We start from the raw sequence: 20,985 nt of genomic DNA, 5'->3' as shown, positions 1-20,985 counted from the left end.
CTCTCTCTCACACACACACACATACTCACACGCTCAGTCTTACTCGCTTTCTGGTTTTCATACTGTTTTCTGTGTGATCTCTCTTTCTCAAAATGGAGTATCCGAGACATCTCTGAGTATTCCTGAGCCTGCTAACTGTATTTAAAAGTGGATTGTGACCGGAGGTGGTTTTGTTATTGAGTGGGAATAAAGATAGCAGTTAAGGGTTATTGTGTCATGGTTATTATCAGCATTGTTTAAGGGGTAATTGTACGATTTGTTTTGTGTGACGTTAAAAATATTTTAATACTCTGTTAGGAATAAAGTTTGTTCAATATTTCTTATCCCTATTTTGCATAGAATCCTTTCCTCACAGTCTTACAAGATTGATATAAAGTATTGGGGTTTCTGTCCAGTATGTTCCCCATTGTTAGGGTCTAGTCCAGGATCATAATAACACCTCCCACACTCCCGCGCCCCCCCCCCCCCCAAATGACCGTATGACTTCAATGTTGCTGTATGGATTTTCATGTAACCATGAACATTTTACTGACATGTGCAAACTTTAACAGATAAGAAAATGCTGAAAATACTCAGGTCAGGCAGCATCTATGCTGGAGACAAAGACCCGTCTTCACATTGAGGATACCCTCCATCGTGTTGTGTGGCACTACCACCGTGCTAAATGGGATAGACTTCAAACAGATCAAGCAACTTCAGACTGTGCATCCATGAGGCGCTGTGGGCCATCAGCAGCAGCAGAATTGTATTCAGCCACAATCGTTAACCTCATGGCCCAGCATACCCCCCACTCTACCATTACCACCAAGCCTGGGGATCAACCCTGGGTCAATGAAGATTCCAGGAGAGCATGCCAGGAACAACATCAGCCAGATGAGAAAAATTAGGTGTTAACCTGGTGAAGCTAAAATACAGGACTACTTGTGAGCCAAACAGCATTAGCAGCAAGTAATAGACAGAGCGAAGTGATTCCACAACAAACACATCAGATCTAAGATCTGTAGTCCTACCACATCCAGGCGCGAATGGTGCTGGACAATTAAACAACTCACTGGAGGAGGACACTCCACAAATATCCCCAACCTCAATGATAGAGGAGCCCAGCACATATGAGGCATTCGCAACACTCTTCAACCAGAAGTGCCGAGTGGATGATCCATCTCGGTCTCCTCCGGAGCAGCATCACAGATGTCAGCCTTCAGCCAATACGATTCACTCCACGTGATATCAAGAAACGGCTGAAGGCACTGGATACTGCAAAGGCTGTGGGCCCTGACAATATCACAGAATAGTACTGAAGACTTGTGCTCCAGAACTTGCTACACCCCTCGCCAAGCTGTTCCAGTACAGCTACAACACTGGCAAAACACTAGAGTTTTGTGCTTAAACAAAGGAGATTACAATGGGATGAGAGCTAAGGTAGACTGGGAGCAAAGACTTTAAGGTGAAACAGTTGAGGAACGTTCCAAGCGATTTTTCACAGTGCTCAGCAAAGGTTTATACCAACAAAAAGGAAGGACGGTAGAAAGAGGGAAAATCGACCGTGGATATCTAAGGAAATAAGGGAGAGTATCAAATTGAAGTAAAAAGCATACAAAGCGTACAAAGATTAGTGGGAGACTAGAGGACTGGGAAATCTTAAGGGGACAACAGAAAGCTACTATAAAAGCTACAAAGAAGAGTAAGATAGATTATGAGAGTAAACTTGCTCAGAGTATAAAAACCGATAGGAAAAGTTTCCACAAATATATAAAACAAGAAAGAGTGGCTAAGGTAAATATTGGTCCTTTAGAGGATGAGAAGGGAGACTTAATAATGGGAGATGAGGAAGTGGCTGAGGAACTGAACAGGTTTTTTGGGTCGGTCTTCACAGTGGAAGACACAAATAACATACCAGTGACTGATAGAAATGAGGCTCTGACAGGTGAGGACCTCGAGAGGATTGTTATCACTAAGGAGGGAGTGATGGGCAAGCTAATGGGGCTAAAGGTAGACAAGTCTCCTGGCCCTGATGGAATGCATCCCAGAGTGCTAAAAGAGATGGCTAGGGAAATTGCAGATGCACTAGTGATAATTTACCGAAATTCACTAGATTCTGGGGTGGTCCCGGTGGATTGGAAATTAGCAAACGTGACACCACTGTTTAAAAAAGGAGGTAGGCAGAAAGCGGGTAATTATAGGCCAGTGAGCTTAACTTCGGTAGTAGGGAAGATGCTGGAATCTATCATCAAGGAAGAAATAGTGAGGCATCTGGATAGAAATTGTCCCATTGGGCAGACGCAGCATGGGTTCATAAAGGGCAGGTCGTGCCAAACTAATTTAGTGGAATGTTTTGAGGACATTACCAGTGCAGTAGATAACGGGGAGCCAATGGATGTGGTATATCTGGATTTCCAGAAAACCTTTGACAAGGTGCCACACAAAAGGTTGCTGCATAAAATGCAAGATGCATGGCATTAAGGGTAAAGTAGTAGCATGGATAGAGGATTGGTTAATTAATAGAAAGCAAAGAGTTGGGATTAATGGGTGTTTCTCTGGGTGGCAATCAGTAGCTAGTGGTGTCCCTCAGGGATCAGTGTTGGGCCCACAATTGTTTGCAATTTACATAGATGATTTGGAGTTGGGGACCAAGGGCAATGTGTCCAAGTTTGCAGATGACACTAAGATGAGTGGTAAAGCAAAAAGTGCAGAGGATACTGGAAGTCTGCAGAGGGATTTGGATAGGTTAAGTGAATGGGCTAGGGTCTGGCAGATGGAATACAATGTTGAGAAATGTGAGGTTATCCATTTTGGTAGGAATAACAGCAAAACGGGATTATTATTTAAACGATAAAATATTAAAGCATGCCGCTGTTCAGAGAGACTTGGGTGTGCTAGTGCATGAGTCGCAAAAAGTTGGTTTACAGGTGATTAAGAAGGCAAATGGAGTTTTGTCCTTCATTGCTAGAGGGATGGAGTTTAAGACTAGGGAGGTTATGTTGCAATTGTATAAGGTGTTAGTGAGGCCACACCTGGAGTATTGTGTTCAGTTTTGGTCTCCTTACCTGAGAAATGATGTACTGGCACTGGAGGGTGTGCAGAGGAGATTCACTAGGTTAATCCCAGAGCTGAAGGGGTTGGATTATGAGGAGAGGTTGAGTAGACTGGGACTGTACTCGTTGGAATTTAGAAGGATGAGGGGGGATCTTATAGAAACATATAAAATTATGAAGGGAATAGATAGGATAGATGCGGGCAGGTTGTTTCCACTGGCGGGTGACAGCAGAACTAGGGGGCATAGCCTCAAAATAAGGGGAAGTAGATTTAGGACTGAGTTTAGGAGGAACTTCTTCACCCAAAGGGTTGTGAATCTATGGAATTCCTTGTCCAGTGAAGCAGTTAGGCTCCTTCATTAAATGTTTTTAAGATAAAGATAGATAGTTTTTTGAAGAATAAAGGGATTAAGGGTTATGGTGTTCGGGCCGGAAAGTGGAGCTGAGTCCACAAAAGATCAGCCATGATCTCATTGAATGGCGGAGCAGGCTCGAGGGGCCAGATGGCCTACTCCTGCTCCTAGTTCTTATGTTATAGAACATAGAACATAGAACACTACAGCGCAGTACGGGCCCTTCGGCCCTCGATGTTGCGCCGACCTGTGAAACCATCTGAAGCATATCTGACCTACACTATTCCATTTTCATCCATATGTCTATCCAGTGACCACTTAAATGCCCTTAAAGTTGGCGAGTCTACTACTGTTGCAGGCAGGGCGTTCCACACCCCTACTACTCTCTGAGTAAAGAAACTGCCTCTGACATCTGTCCTATATCTCTCACCCCTCAATTTAAAGCTATGTCCCCTCGTGTTGGTCATCACCATCCGAGGAAAAAGACTCTCACTGTCCACCCTATCTAACCCTCTGACTATCTTATATGTCTCTATTAAGTCACCTCTCAGCCTTCTCCTCTCTAACGAAAACAACCTCAATTCCCTGAGCCTTTCCTCGTAAGACCTTCCCTCCATACCAGGCAACATCCTAGTAAATCTCCTCTGAACCCTTTCCAAAGCTTCCACATCCTTCCTATAATGTGGTGACCAGAACTGAACGCAGTACTCCAGGTGTGGCCGCACCAGAGTTATGTACAGCTGCAGCATGACCCTGTGGTTCCGAAACTCAATCCCCCTGCTTATAAAGGCTAGCACACCATATGCCTTCTTAACAGCCCTATTAACCTGGGTGGCAACTTTCAAGGATTTATGTACCTGGATGCCGAGATCTCTCTGTTCATCTACACTACCAAGAATCTTGCCATTAGCCCAGTACTCTGCATTCCTGTTACTCCTTCCAAAGTGAACCACCTCACACTTTTCCGCATTAAACTCCATCTGCCACCTCTCAGCCCAGCTCTGCAGCTTATCTATGTCCCTCTGTATCCTATAACATCCTTCAGCACTATCCACAACTCCACCGACCTTCGTGTCATCTGCAAATTTACTAACCCATCCTTCTACACCCTCTTCCAGGTCATTTATAAAAATGACAAACAGCAGTGGCCCCAAAACAGATCCTTGCGGTACACCACTAGTAACTGAACTCCAGGATGAACATTTGCCATCAACCACCACCCTCTGTCTTCTTTCAGCTAGCCAATTACTGATCCAAACCGCTAAATCACCTTCAATTCCATACTTCCTTATTTTCTGCAATAGCCTACCGTGGGGAACCTTATCAAACGCCTTACTGAAATCCATATACACCACATCAACAGCTTTACCCTGATCCACCTGTTTGGTCACCTTCTCAAAAACTCAATAAGGTTTGTGAGACATGACCTACCCTTCACAAAACCGTGTTGAGTATCGCTAATCAACTTGTTCTTTTCAAGATGATTATAAACCCTATCTCTTATAACCTTTTCCAACATTTTACCCACAACCGAAGTAAGGCTCACAGGTCTATAATTACCAGGGTTGTCTCTACTCCCCTTCTTGAACAAGGGGACAACATTTGCTATCCTCAAGTCTTCCGGCACTATTCCTGTCGACAAAGACGACATAAATATCAAGGACAAAGGCTCTGCAATCTCCTCCCTGGCTTCCCAGAGAATCCTAGGATAAATCCCATCTGGCCCAGGGTACTTATCTATTTTGACATTTTCTAAAATTGCTAACACCTCCTCCTTTTGAACCTCAATTCCATCTAGCCTGGTCGACTGAACCTGAGTGTTCTCCTCGACAACATTGTCTTTCTCCAGTGTAAACACTGACGAAAAATATCCATTTAATGCTTCCCCTATCTCCTCTGATTCCACACACAACTTTCCACTACTATCCTTGATTGGCCCTAATCTTACTCGAGTCATTCTTTTGTTCCTGATATACCTATAGAAAGCCTTAGGGTTTTCCTTGATCCTATCCGCCAACGACTTTTCGTGTCCTCTCCTCGCTCTTCTTAACTCTCCCTTTAGGTCCTTCCTGGCTAACTTGTAACTCTCAAGTGCCCTAACTGAGCCTTCATGTCTCATCCTAACATAAGCCTTCTTCTTCCTCTTGACAAGTGCTTCAACTTCCTTAGTAAACCATGGCTCCCTTGCTCGACAACTTCCTCCCTGCCTGACAGGTACATACTTATCAAGGACACGCAGTAGCTGTTCCTTGAAAAAGCTCCACATTTCGATTGTACCCATCCCCTGCAGTTTCCTTCCCCATCCTATACCTCCTAAATCTTGCCGAATAGCATCATAATTGCCTTTCCCCCAGCTATAATTCTTGCCTTGCGGTATATACCTATCCCTGCCCATTGCTAAAGTAAACATAACCGAGTTGTGATCACTATCACCAAAGTGTTCACCTACATCTAAATCTAACACCTGGCCGGGTTCATTACCCAGTACCAAATCCAATGTGGCCTCGCCCCTTGTTGGTCTGTCTACATACTGTGTCAGAAAACCCTCCTGCACACACTGCACAAAAACTGACCCATCTATAGTACTCGAACTATAGTATTTCCAGTCAATATTTGGAAAGTTAAAGTCCCCCATAACAACTACCCTGTTACTCTCGCTCCTGTCAAGAATCATCTTTGCAATCCTTTCCTCGACATCTCTGGGACTATTCGGAGGTCTATAGACAACTCCCAACAGGGTGACCTCTCCTCTACTGTTCCTAACCTCGGCCCATACTACCTCAGTAGACGAGTCCTCAAGCGTCCTTTCTACCGCCGTAATACTTTCCTTGATTAACAATGCCACACCCCCCCCCTCTTTTACCATCTTCTCTGTTCTTACAGAAACATCTAAATCCTGGAACCTGCAACAACCATTCCTGTCCCTTATCTACCCATGTCTCCGAAATCGCCACAACATCGAGATCCCAGGTACCAACCCATGCTGCAAGCTCACCCACCTTATTCCGGATGCTCCTGTTCTTATGTAATGTGGAAATTGCCGAGGTGTGTCCTGTACACAAGAACCAGGACAAATCCAACCCAGCCAATTACCATCCTAGAATCTAGAATTTTGAGTGCGGAAGGAGGCCATTCGGCTCACCGAGTCTGCAGCGGCCCTTGGAAAGAAGACCTGACGTCAGCCCACATCTCCACCCTACCCCAGTAACCCCACCTAATCTTTTTTGGACACTAAGGGCAATTTAGCGTGGACAAACCACCTAACCTGCACATCTTTGGACTTGTGGGTGGAAACCAGAGCACCCGGAGGAAACCCACGTAGACACGAGGAGAACGTGCAGACTCCGCACAGTGACACAAGCCAGGAATCGAACCTGGGACCCTGGAGCTGTGAAGCAACAGTGCTAACCTCTGTGCTGCCTTGCCGTCCGATCAGTCTACTGTCCATCATCAGTAAACTGATGGAAGGAGTCATCGACAGTGTTATCAAGCGGCACTTATTCGGCAATAGCCTGCTCACGGACTCTCAGTTTAGGTTCCGCCAGGGTCACTCAGTTCCTGACCTCATTACAGCCTTGGTTAAAAAATGGGCCAAAGAGCTGAATGCCAGAGGCGAGGTGAGAGTGACTGCCCTTGACATCAGGGTAGCGTTTGACCGAGTGTGGCATCAAGGAGCCCGAGCTAAACTGGAGTCAATGGGAATCGGGGAAAACTCTCCACTGGTTGGAGTCATACCCGGCACAAAGGAAGATGGTTGTGGTGGTTGGATGTCAATCAATTCAGCCCCAGGACATCATTGCAGGAGCTCCTCAGGGTAGTGTCCTCGGCTCCACCATCTTCAGCTGCTTCATCAATGACCTTCCTTTCCTCAAAAAGTCAGAAGTGGAGATGCTTGCGAATGACTGCACAATGCTCAGCACCATTCACGACTTTCATTAATGACTTGGATGAGGAAGTTGAAGGGTGGGTCAGTAAATTTGCAGATGAGATGAAGATTGGTGGAGTTGTGGATAGTGAGGAGGGCTGTTGTCGGCTTCAAAGAGACATAGATAGGATGCAGAGCTGGGCTGAGAAGTGGCAGATGGAGTTTAACCCTGAAATGTGTGAGGTTGTCCATTTTGGAAGGACAAATATGAATGCAGAATACAGGGTTAATGGTAGGGTTCTTGGCAATGTGGATTTCAGTAAGGCATTTGATAAGGTTCCCCATGGTAGGCTCATTCAGAAAGTCAAGGGGCATGGGTACAGAGAAATTTGGCTGTCTGGATACAGAATTGGCTGGCCGAAAGAAGACAGCGAGTGGTAGTGGATGGAAAATATTCCTCCTGGAGGTCGGTGACCAGTGGTGTCCCACAGGGATCTGTTCTGGGACCTCTGCTCTTTGTGGTTTTTATAAATGACTTGGATGAGGAAGGTGAAGGGTGGGTCAGTAAGTTTGCTGATGACACAATGGTTGGGAGATTGTAGATAGTGTTGAGGGTTGTTGCAGGTTACAACAGGACATTGACAGGATGCAGAGCTGGGCTGAGAAGTGGCAGATGGAGTTCAACCTAGATAAATATGAAGTGAATCATTTTGGAAGGTCGAATTTGAATGCTGAATACAGGGTTAAAGGCAGGATTGTTGGGAGTGTGGAGGAGCAGAGGGATCTTGGGGTCAACGTACATAAATCCCTCAAAGTTGCCACTCAGGATGATGGGTTGTTAAGAAGGCGTATTGTCTGTCGGCTTTCATTAACAGGGGGATTGAGTTTAAGAGCCGCGAGGTTTTGCTGCAGCTTTACAAAACCCTGGTCAGACCACACTTGGAATATTGTATCCAGTTCTGGTCGCCTCATTATAGGAAGGATGTGGATGCTTTGGAGAGGGTACAGAGGAGATTTACCAGGATGCTGTCTGGACTGGAGGGCATGTCTTATGAAGAAAGGTTGAGGGAACTAGGGCTTTTCTCATGAGAGCGAAGAAGGCAGAGAGGTGGCTTGATAGAGGTTTACAAGGTGATGAGAGGCATGGATAGAGTGGATAGCCAGAGACTTTTCCCCAGGGTGGAAATGGCTGTTATGAGGGGACATAATTTTAAGGTGATTGGAGGAAGGTACAAGGAAGATGTCAGAGGCAGGTTCTTTACACAGAGAGCGGTGGGTGGGTGGAATGCACGGCCAGCAGAGGTAGAATCATAGAATCATAGAATTTACAGTGCAGAAGGAGGCCATTAGGCCCATCGAGTCTGCAATTGCTCTTGGAAAGAGCACCCTACCCAAGCCCACACCTCCACCCTATCCCCAGAACCCAGCAACCCCATCCAACGTGAAGGGCAATTTTGGACACTAAGGGCAATTTAGTATGGCAAATCCACTTAACCTGCACATCTTTGGGCTGTGGGAGGAAACCGGAGCACCCGGAGGAAACCCACGCACACACGGGGAGGATGTGCAGACTCCGCACAGACAGTGACCCAAGCCGGGAATCGAACCTGGGACCCTGGAGCTGTGAAGCAATTATGCTATCCACAATGCTACTGTGCTGCCCATTCAGAGTCTTTAGGGACATTTAAGCAACTCTTGGACAGGCACATGGACAGCAGTAAATTGAAGAGGTGTAGATTTGGTTGACCTTAGATTAGGATAAGTGGTTGGAACAACATCGTGGGCCGAAGTGCTGTACTGTTCTATGTTCCATGTTCTAAATGGCATTACCATCGCTGAATCCCCCACAATCTACATCCTGGGGGTTACCATTGATCAGGAACTGAGCTGGACCCAGCCACATTAATACTGTGGCTACCAGGCCAGGTCAAAGGCTAGGATCCTACGGCGAGTAACTCACCTCCTGACCCCCCAAAGCCTGCCCACCATCTACAAGGCATAAGTCAGGAGTGTAATGGAATACTCTCCACTTACCTGGATGAGTGCTGCTCCAACAACACTCGAGAAGCTCGACACCATCCAGGACAAAGCAGCCCCGCTTGATTGCTCCCCTTCCACAAACATTCACTCCCTCCGCCACCGACAAACAGTGGCAGCCGTGTGTACCATCTACAAGATTCACTGCAGTAACTCACCAAGGTTCCTTAGACAGCACCTTCCAAACACACAAATGTGGTGATTGAGTATCAGTGTAGATGCAATACAACTGAGCAAGCACTAGAGGGAGCACGGGAGAGCTATAAATACAGAGGGGCAGGAAGTGAGGACACACTTCACAGAACTGGGAGCAAGACACAGAGGCAGGCAGCATTTGAGGTAGATGTAAGTTAAGCTCTGAAGACAGAACAAATTCACAATAAAGCATCTTCTCCACCTTTGAGACGAGGAGCTTTATTAAGACACAAGGAACAACACATGGTACCAGCAGTGGCTTCAGATGCTTACGACAAGTTAACTCAGCTGCAGACACTGAAAGACCAAAATGGCAAGAAGAACTCCTGCCGGGCATTGGAATTGGGAAGACCTCGCTTATTCGATGATGTGGGCTGGAACCCCACCTCAGCTGGACCTAACCGGTAATGAAAGTAATGTCTGGAAAAGATTTACCGGTAAACAAGTGTTCGATATATATATCGTAGCTAATGATTTAGCAGCAGCCTCAGACGAAATGAAAATAGCACTGCTCATCGCAGGACATGAAGCTAGAAAACTATATAATGGATTTAAATACTCAAAAGCTGAAGACAGCAACAACTTACAAATAATACAAAATAATTTGAAGAGTACTGTATGAAATTTGAACAGCACTGTATGCTCAGGGGCCAAACTGCACAGGGACTGAGTGATGCAAAACTCAAACAATCACTATCAGAACAGAAAGGGTTCAGTCAAGAAATCGCGAGTGAAAAGTGCAGATCACAAGGAAGAATGAATTTTTCACAGAGACAAATCGCTGAGGTCCAGTTCAGATCAAAAGGAAAAAGTACCATGAAATTTTCACATAGACAAAACACTGAAATCCAGTATAGATCGAAAGGAAAAGGTAACTTACAACTTTTCAGAAAAAAAAATGCTGAAATCCACTGTACAATGGCGTCGGAGCACATTTCACAGTCTCTGGGGCACAAAGAACGAAAATCTGCGTCTGCGCATGCGCAGGAAACAGAAGCTGCGCATGCGCAGGAAACAGAAGCTGCGCATGCGCAGTTACAATCACCCGTTTTTCGTTCTGCGCATGCACAAGTCGCGCATGCGCAGTTTAAAAACATTTTTGTTGCGGATCGCACAAAACCGCACAGTAAAGGAAGGCCGATTTGCGCATGCGCAATCGATTCCTACGCATGATGTCACGAGCATCATGACGTCTGAGGATCCGGACCACGCCCACTTAAAAGGGAAATGCCCGAAAATTGAAAACAAGATATTTAAAGCTGTAAAACCTAATTTTCTTGCCTCAGAGGACAGAAAAATGCCTGAACTTAAACCAGCAGTTGATAACAACTCTCACAACACCCTTGAAAAAGCAGTCTGCACCACCCGAAGTGAAGAGAACAAAAAAAAAATCCGAAACAAAAAAAGATGATTTGTTTTTCGAACAATACTACTCAGACATGGCTGAGTTATTCGGATATGCTGATCACAGCATCAGCGACACGGTCGCAAAGCTCAACACGAATCTACTCGTGGTAGATGAATCCAACACCATGGTGCCATGGCAGATCGTCGATACATTGGATGACAGCAATACCCAAGACGAAGACGACGCCACACAGTGAGCACAGAAAGACTCCACAGAGAGAGCGATGACAGGCTCCACAGTGAGAGTGATGAAAGACTCCAAAAGGGAAGCAAGCAAACACTCCCAGGCAAACACCACGCATGAACAAGACCATGAAGATCAACCCGCCGTATCTGAGCAACCGCAAGCAGACTATGAAAGTCTACCAAGCTCACATAATCAAGAAGACAATGTACATCTACCCACTGCATGCGAAAACAGTGACAAGGTGATCACACTCGACATACAGGAGGTACAGGATCACAGCGAGACTGACAGTTCTCAGCTTGTCTGTACAGAAGCACAGAGTAGGGCCACCCAAGAGTCCAGAGAGAGCACGCCAATAGAAATCATGCCGATTTTGACTCCAGAAGAGGAGCGCCAAGAGTCCAGAGAGACCACGTCAATTGAAATCGTGAAGATTTTGACTCCGGAAGAGGAGCACCAAGAAAGCAAAGACGAGGAATCAAATCCACCACAAATGACTGATGTCACCAGCATCAATGCAACATCAGATCATTCTCACCATTCTCGAGACGAAACGATCAATGTAACAGATTCCACAAAGGACACTCGTACCAATAACTGTGACAATGACTCAAATTATCCACACGGGACACTCATTGAGCATAACAAGAAAAACAAAAGCCACAAGAAGCACGGCAGAAACGAGAACAACAGCAAGAACAAAAGCAACATGAAGCGCGATAAGAACAACAAAAATGGCAAGAAGCACGGCAGAAACAAGAACAACAAAAACTACAAGCACAACGACAAGAACTACAAGAAGAACAACAAAACCAACAAGAAGCATAACAAAGATAGCAACAACAAAGACAGAAACGACAAAAACAGCAAGAACAACAACGAAAACAACAAAGACAGGAACGACAGAAACAACAGCAATGAAACAACGACTTGTACAAAATGGTACAACTCTGCACATGAAGGACAATGCCACAGCACACTGCAAAACAATGACAAGACCACAAACATGCCGTGGGATGACAACGAGTCTCACAAACTCACATCTGCTCCAGAACAAGCAAGCACACCAGCTTTCAAGGCAGATGACAATCCAAATCGATACCACAAGCACAGAAAAAAAGTCCATGTCAGTCAACATCAGTGGCTCGACCATGCAAACATCTCGGGATGATGTATTGGTTAATTAAAATAACAAGAACACCGACAACATTCACCACGTCAACAACGAAAAAGAAAAAACTCAGTGAACAAATTCATCAAGTTTGGACTCATTAATGTTTTTAGTAAGATTGGACTCATAAATATAAATTGGCTTTGTAAAATATGCAATAGCACCATCACTTGTATAGATACACATATCATAAGTAATATAACTGTTTTGTACAATTTTCTTTTAACGATGCACAGAAAATATGTAAAGAAAAAAGGGGGGATGTGGTGATTGTGTATCAGTGTAGATGCAATACAACTGAGCAAGCACTAGAGGGAGCACGGGAGAGCTACAAATACAGAGTGACAGCAAGTGAGGACACACTTCACAGAACTGGGAGCAAGACACACAGACAGGCAGCATTTGAGGTAGCTGTAAGTTAAGCTCTGAAGACAGAACAAATTCACAATAAAGCAACTTCTCCACCTTTGAGACTACGAGCTTTATTAAGACACAAGGAACAACACAACAACCACTATCATTTAGAAGGACAAGGGCAGCAGACACCTAGGAGCCCCACCAGCTGGAGGTTCCCCTCCAAGGCACTCTCCATCCTGACTTGGAAATATATCGCCGTTCCTTCACTGTTGCTGGGGCAACATCCTGGAACTCCCTCCCTAACTGCACAATGGGTGTACTTACACCTCAAAGTTGGCAGCAGTTCAAGAAAGCAACTCACCACCACCTTCTGAAGGGCAACTAGGGATGGGCAATAAATACCTGACCAGAGTGCTCACATCACGTAAATGAAATTAAATGAAAATTGCTAATTATCACAAGTAGGCTTCAATGAAATGAAAATCGCTTATTGTCATGAGTAGGCTTCAATGAAGTTACTGTGAAAAGCCCCTAGTCGCCACATCCCGGCGCCTATCCGGGGAGGCTGGTACGGGAATCGAACCGTGCTGCTGGCCTGCCTTGGTCTGCTTTCAAAGCCAGCGAATTAGCCCGCCCCTAAATAAATGTTTTTTAAAATTTAATGGACATTCAAGCATTCCCTCAGTACTGACCCTCTGACAGTGCAGCACTCCCTCAGTACTGACCCTCTGACAGTGCAGCACTCCCTCAGTACTGACCCTCTGACAGTGCAGCTCTCCCTCAGTACTGACCCACTGACAGTGCGGCACTCCCTCAGTACTGACCCTCTGACAGTGCAGCACTCCCTCAGTACTGCCCCTCTGACAGTGCGGCTCCCTCAGTACTGACCCTCTGACAGTGCAGCACTCCCTCAGTACTGACCCTCTGACAGTGCAGCACTCCCTCAGTACTGCCCCTCTGACAGTGCAGCAATCCCTCAGTACTGACCCTCTAACCCTCTAGGGCAGCACGGTAGCATGGTGGTTAGCATCAATGCTTCACAGCTCCAGGGTCCCAGGTTCGATTCCCGGCTGGGTCACTGTCTGTGCGGAGTCTGCACGTCCTCCCCGTGTGTGCGTGGGTTTCCTCCGGGTGCTCCGGTTTCCTCCCACAGTCCAAAGATGTGCGGGTTAGGTGGATTGGGCATGATAAATTGCCCGGACAGTGGGGCACTCCCTCAGTACTGACCCTCGGACAGTGCAGCACTCCCTCAGCACTGACCTCTGACAGTGCGGCACTCCCTCAGTACTGACCCTCGGACAGTGCAGCACTCCCTCAGTACTGACCCTCTGACAGTGCGGCACTCCCTCAGTACTGACCCTCTGACAGTGCGGCACTCCCTCAGTACTGACTCTCGACCAGTGCGGCACTCACTCAGTACTGACCCTCTGACAGTGCGGCACTCCCTCAGTACTGACCCTCTGACAGTGCAGCACTCCCTCAGTACTGACCCTCTGACAGTGCGGCACTCCCTCAGTACTGACCCTCTGACAGTGCGGCACTCCCTCAGTACTGACCCTCTGACAGTGCAGCACTCCCTCAGTACTGACCCTCTGACAGTGCGGCACTCCCTCAGTACTGACCCTCCGACAGTGCGGCACTCCCTCAGTACTGAACCTCTGTCAGTGCCGCATTCCCTTCGTACAGACCCTCTGACAGTACGGCACTGCCTCAGTACTGACCCTCTGACAGTGCAGCGCTCCCTCAGTACTGACCCTCTGACAGTGCAGCACTCCCTCAGTACTGACCCTCTGACAGTGCGGCACTCCCTCAGTACTGACCCTCTGACAGTGCGGCACTCCCTCAGTACTGAACCTCTGTCAGTGCCGCATTCCCTTAGTACAGACCCTCTGACAGTACGGCACTCGCTCAGTACTGACCCTCTGACAGTGCAGCACTCCCTCAGTACTGACCCTCTGACAGTGCGGAGCTCCCTCAGTACTGACCCTCTGACAGTGCGGAGCTCCCTCAGTACTGGCCCTCTGACAGTGCGGCACTCCCTCAGTACTGACCCTCGGACAGTGCGGCACTCCCTCAGTACTGACCCTCTGACAGTGTGGCACTCCCTCAGTGCACTATGTGTTTGCCATGTTGAATGACCAACGTCTGTTGGGGTTCCCGTATGAAAGTCACACTCACCCTGATGATGTTCTCTCCCACTGATTTCAGCATTTCCGACATTTTCGTGAACAGTTCCTGTCGTGATGGAACCATGATCATGTGACCCTCAGCATCAAAATTCCAGGTTACCACCAGGAATGCTGGCCGCGATATATTTGTTGTCTTCGAGACAAGAAAAAGACAAAGTATTGATCACTCACAATCCTCCAACACGCTCAGTTAAAATCTCACACATTTAATCCCCTCCCACACCCCCATGCACACTCTCCCCTATCACTGACTCTACCCCCAATCACTCCCCTCCCACACCCCCATGTACACTCTCCCCTATCACTGACTCTACCCTCATTCACTCCCCTCCCACATCCCCATGTACACTCTCCCCTATCACTGACTCTACCCACCCATTCACTCCCCTCCCACACCCCCATGTACACTCTCCCGTATCACTGACTCTACCCACCCATTCACTCCCCTCCCACACCCCCATGTACACTCTCCCCTATCACTGACTCTACCCCCATTCACTCCGCTCCCACATCCCCATGTTCACTCTCCCCTATCACTGACTCTACCCACCCATTCACTCCCCTCCCACACCCCCATGTACACTCTCCCCTATCACTGACTCTACCCACCCATTCACTCCCCTCCCACATCCCCATGTACACTCTCCCCTATCACTGACTCTACCCACCCATTCACTCCCCTCCCACATCCCCATGTACACTCTCCCCTATCACTGACTCTACCCACCCATTACCTCCCCTCCCACACCCCCATGTACACTCTTCCCAATCACTGACTCTACCCACCCATTCACTCCCCTCCCACATCCCCATGTACACTCTCCCCTTTCACTGACTCTCCCCCCCCATTCACTCCCCTCCCACATCCCCATGTACACTCTCCCCTATCACTGACTCTACCCACCCATTCACTCCCCTCCCACATCCCCATGTACACTCTCCCCTATCACTGACTCTACCCCCATTCACTCCCCTCCACATCCCCATGTACACTCTCCCCTATCACTGACTCTACCCCCCATTCACACTCCCACACCCCCATGTATACTCTCCCAATCACTGACTCTACCCCCCATTCACACTCCCACACCCCATGTATACTCTCCCCATCACTGACTCTACCCACCCATTAACTCCCCTCCCACACCCCCATGTATACTCTCCCCGATCACTGACTCTACCCCCATTCACTCCCCTCCCACATCCCCATGTACACTCTCCCCTATCACTGACTCTACCCACCCATTCACTCCCCTCCCACATCCCCATATACACTCTCCCCATCACTGACTCTCCCCGCATTCACTCCCCTCCCACAGCCCCATGTACACTCTCCCCTATCACTGACTCTACCCCCATTCACTCCCCTCCCACACCCCCATGTACACTCTCCCCTATCACTGACTCTACCCCCCCATTCACTCCCCTCCCACATCCCCATGCACACTCTCCCCTATCACTGACTCTACCCACCCATTCACTCCCCTCCCACATCCCCATGCACACTCTCCCCTATCAGTGACTCTACCCCCCCATTCACTCCCCTCCCACATCCCCATGCACACTCTCCCCTATCTCTGACTCTACCCCCATTCACTCCCCTCCCACATCTCCATGCACACTCTCCCCTATCAGTGACTCTACCCCCCCATTCACTCCCCTCCCACATCCCCATGTACACTCTCCCCTATCACTGACTCTACCCACCTATTCACTCCCCTCCCACACCCCCATGTACACTCCCCCCATCACTGACTCTACCCCCATTCACTCCCCTCCCACATCCCCATGTACACTCTCCCCTATCACTGACTCTACCCCCATTCACTCCCCTCCCACATCCCCATGTACACTCTCCCCTATCACTGACTCTCACCCATTCACTCCCCCTCCCACATCCCCATGTACACTCTCCCCTATCACTGACTCTACCCCCATTCACTCCCCTCCCACATCCCCATGTACACTCTCCCCATCACTGACTACCCCCATTCACTCCCCTCCCACATCCCCATGTACACTCTCCCCTATCACTGACTCTACCCACCCATTCACTCCCCTCCCACACCCCCATGTACACTCTCCCGTATCACTGACTCTACCCACCCATTCACTCCCCTCCCACACCCCCATGTACACTCTCCCCTATCACTGACTCTACCCCCATTCGTACTCCCACATCCTCATGTACACTCTCCCCTATCACTGACTCTACCCCCATTCACTCCCCTCCCACACCCCCATGTACACTCTCCCCTTTCACTGACTCTCCCCCCCATTCACTCCCCTCCCACATCCCCATGTACACTCTCCCCTATCACTGAATCTACCTCCCATTCACTCCCCTCCCACACCCCCATGTACACTCTCCCCTTTCACTGACTCTCCCCCCCCCCCATTCACTCCCCTCCCACATCCCCATGTACAATCTCCCCTATCACTGACTCTACCCACCCATTCACTCCCCTCCCACAGCCCCATGTACACTCTCCCCTTTCACTGACTCTCCCCCCACCCCCATTCACTCCCCTCCCACATCCCCATGTACACTCTCCCCTATCACTGATTCTACCCTCATTCACTCCCCTCCCACACCCCCATGTACACTCTCCCCTTTCACTGACTCTCCCCCCCCCCCATTCACTCCCCTCCCACATCCCCATGTACACTCTCCCCTATCACTGACTCTACCCACCCATTCACTCCCCTCCCACAGCCCCATGTACACTCTCCCCTATCACTGACTCTACCCACCCATTCACTCCCCTCCCACATCCCCATGTACACTCTCCCCTATCACGGACTCTCACCCATTCACTCCCCCTCCCACATCCCCATGTACACTCTCCCCTATCACTGACTCTACCCCCATTCACTCCCCTCCCACATCCCCATGTACACTCTCCCCTATCACTGACTCTACCCCCCATTCACCTCCCCTCCCACATCCCCATGTACACTCTCCCCTATCACTGACTCTACCCCCCCATTCACTCCCCTCCCACACCCCCATGTACACTCTCCCCTATCACTGACTCTACCCACCCATTCACTCCCCTCCCACATCCCCATGTACACTCTCCCCTATCACTGACTCTACCCCCCATTCACTCCCCTCCCACATCCCCATGTACACTCTCCCCTTATCACTGACTCTACCCCCCATTCACTCCCCTCCCACATCCCCCATGTACACTCTCCCCTATCACTGACTCTACCCCCCATTCGCTACCCTCCCACATCCCCATGTACACTCTCCCCTATCACTGACTCTACCCCCATTCACTCCCCTCCCACAGCCCCATGTACACTCTCCCCTATCACTGACTCTACCCCCCCATTCACTCCCCTCCACATCCCCCCATGTACACTCTCCCCTATCACTGACTCTACCCACCCATTCACTCCCCTCCCACACCCCATGTACACTCTCCCCTTTCACTGACTCTCCCCCCCCCCATTCACTCCCCTCCCACATCCCCATGTACACTCTCCCCTATCACTGACTCTACCCCCATTCACTCCCCTCCCACAGCCCCATGTACACTCTCCCCTTTCACTGACTCTCCCCCCCCCCCATTCACTCCCCTCCCACATCCCCATGTACACTCTCCCCTATCACTGATTCTACCCTCATTCACTCCCCTCCCACATCCCCAAGTACACTCTCCCCTATCACTGACTCTACCCACCCCATTCACTCCCCTCCCACATCCCCATGTACACTCTCCCCTATCACTGACTCTCACCCATTCACTCCCCTCCCACATCCCCAAGTACACTCTCCCCTATCACTGACTCTACCCCCCATTCACTCCGCTCCCACACCCCCATGTACACTCTCCCCTATCACTGACTCTACCCACCCATTCACTCCCCTCCCACATCCCCATGTACACTCTCCCCTATCACTGACACTCTCCCCTCCCAATCCCATGTAACACTCTTCCCATCACTGACCTCCCACCCATTCCATCCCCTCCCACATCCCCATGTTACACTCTCCCCTTGCACTGACTCTCATCCCCCCTCAATCTCACGCCCACTCCCACATCCCCATGTACACCTCTCCCCTATCACTGACTCTACCCACCCATTCACTCCCCTCCCACATCCCCATTGTACACCCTCCCCCCTGTCACTGACTCTACCCACCCATTCACTCCCCTCCCACATCCCATGCACACTCTCCCCTATCACTGACTCTACCCACCCATTCACTCCCCACCCACATCCCCATGTACTCTCCCCTATCACTGACTCTACCCACCCATTCACTCCCCTCCCACTCCCCATGTACACTCTCCCCTATCACTGACTCTACCCACCCATTCACACCCCTCCCACATCCCCATGTACACTCTCCCCATCACTGACTCTACCCCCCCCCATTCACACCCCTCCCACATCCCCATGTACACTCTCCCCATCACTGACTCTACCCCCCCATTCACTCCCCTCCCACAGCCCCATGTACACTCTCCCCTATCACTGACTCTACCCCCCTATTCGCTCCCCTCCCACATCCCCATGTACACTCTCCCCTATCACTAACTCTCACCCATTCACTCCCCTCCCACATCCCCATGTACACTCTCCCCTATCACTGACTCTACCCCCATTCGCTCCCCTCCCACACCCCCATATACACTCTCCCCTATCACTGACTCTACCCACCTATTCACTCCCCTCCCACATCCCCATTAACCCTCTCCCCTATCACTGACTCAACCCACCCATTCACTCCCCTCCAACACCCCCATGTACACTCTCCCCTATCACTGACTCTACCCACCCATTCACTCCCCTCCCACATCCCCATGTACACTCTCCCCTATCACTGACTCTACCCACCCATTCACTCCCCTCCCACATCCCCATGTACACTCTCTCCGATCACTGACTCTGACCACCCATTCACACCCCTCCCACATCCCCATGTACACTCTCCCATATCACTGACTCTACCCACCCATTCACTCCCCTCGCACATCCCCATGTACACTCTCCCCTATCACTGACTCTACCCCCCCATTCACTCCCCTCCCACATCCCCATGTACACTCTCTCCTCCCACATCCCCATGTACACTCTCCCCTATCACTGACTCTACCCCCCCCCCATTCACTCCCCTCCCACATCCCCATGTACACTCTCCCCTATCACTGACTGCCCCCATTTACTCCCCTCCCACATCCCCATGTACACTCTCCCCTATCACTGACTCTACCCACCCATTCACACCCCAGATGGAAGATGAGAAAGTAAAATCAAATACTAGTTTTTTGTGTTTAAACAAAGGAGATTACAAGGGGATGAGAGAAGAACTAGCTAAGATAGACTGGGAGCTAAGACTTTATGGTGGAACAGTTGAGGAACAGTGTTGAGGAACAGTGAGAACCTTCCAAGGGATTTTTCACAGTGCTCAGCAAAGGTTTATACCAACAAAAAGGAAGGACGGATGAAAGAGGGAAAATCGACCGTGGATATCTAAGGATATAAGGGAGAGTATTAAATTGAAGGAAAAAGCATATAAAGTGGCAAAGATTGCTGGGAGATTAGAGGACTGGGAAATCTTTAGGGGGCAAAAGAAAGCTACTAAAAAAAGCTATAAAGAAGAGTAAGATAGAGTATGAGAGTAAACTTGCTCAGAATATAAATACAGACAGTAAACGTTTTTACAAATATATAAGACAAAAAAGAGTGGCTAAGGTAAATATTGGTCCTTTAGAGGATGAGAAGGGAGTTTTAATAATGGGAAATGAGGAAATGGGTGAGGAACTGAACAGGTTTTTTGGGTCGGTCTTCACAGTGGAAGACACAAATAACATGCCAGCGACTGTTAGAAATGAGGCTATGACAGGTGAGGACCTTGAGAGGATTGTTATCACTAAGGAGGGTGTGATGGGCAAGCTAATGGGGCTAAAGGTAGACAAGTCTCCTGGCCCTGATGGAATGCATCCCAGAGAGCTAAAAGAGATGGCTAGGGAAATTGCAGATGCACTAGAGATAATTTACCGAAATTCACTAGACTCTGGGGTGGTCCCGGTGGATTGGAAATTAGCAAATGTGACGCCACTGTTTAAAAAAGGAGGTAGGCAGAAAGCAGGAAATTATAGGCATGTGAGCTTAACTTCGGTAGTAGGGAAGATGCTGGAATCTATCATCAAGGAAGAAATTGCGAGGCATCTG

The 20,985-nt window shown here is 48.9% G+C and overlaps 1 protein-coding gene across 1 annotated transcript in view; it reads right to left on the bottom strand.

Annotated features, from left to right (window-relative positions):
- LOC119977765 (dynein heavy chain domain-containing protein 1-like) overlaps positions 1-20,985 on the bottom strand; it is a 459,774-nt gene that overhangs the window by 345,334 nt on the left and 93,455 nt on the right. Inside the window, exon 9 of the mRNA XM_038818968.1 lies at positions 14,783-14,926. Coding sequence (XP_038674896.1) covers positions 14,783-14,926 — 144 coding nt within the window. The remainder of the gene's footprint in view (positions 1-14,782; positions 14,927-20,985) is intronic.

The sequence above is a fragment of the Scyliorhinus canicula genome, chromosome 14 (genome assembly GCF_902713615.1).
Source record: "Scyliorhinus canicula chromosome 14, sScyCan1.1, whole genome shotgun sequence".
Classification (NCBI taxonomy): Eukaryota; Metazoa; Chordata; class Chondrichthyes; order Carcharhiniformes; family Scyliorhinidae; genus Scyliorhinus; species Scyliorhinus canicula.
Note: the sequence above shows the minus strand (reverse complement) of the source record. Positions and strands in the feature narration are given on the sequence as shown.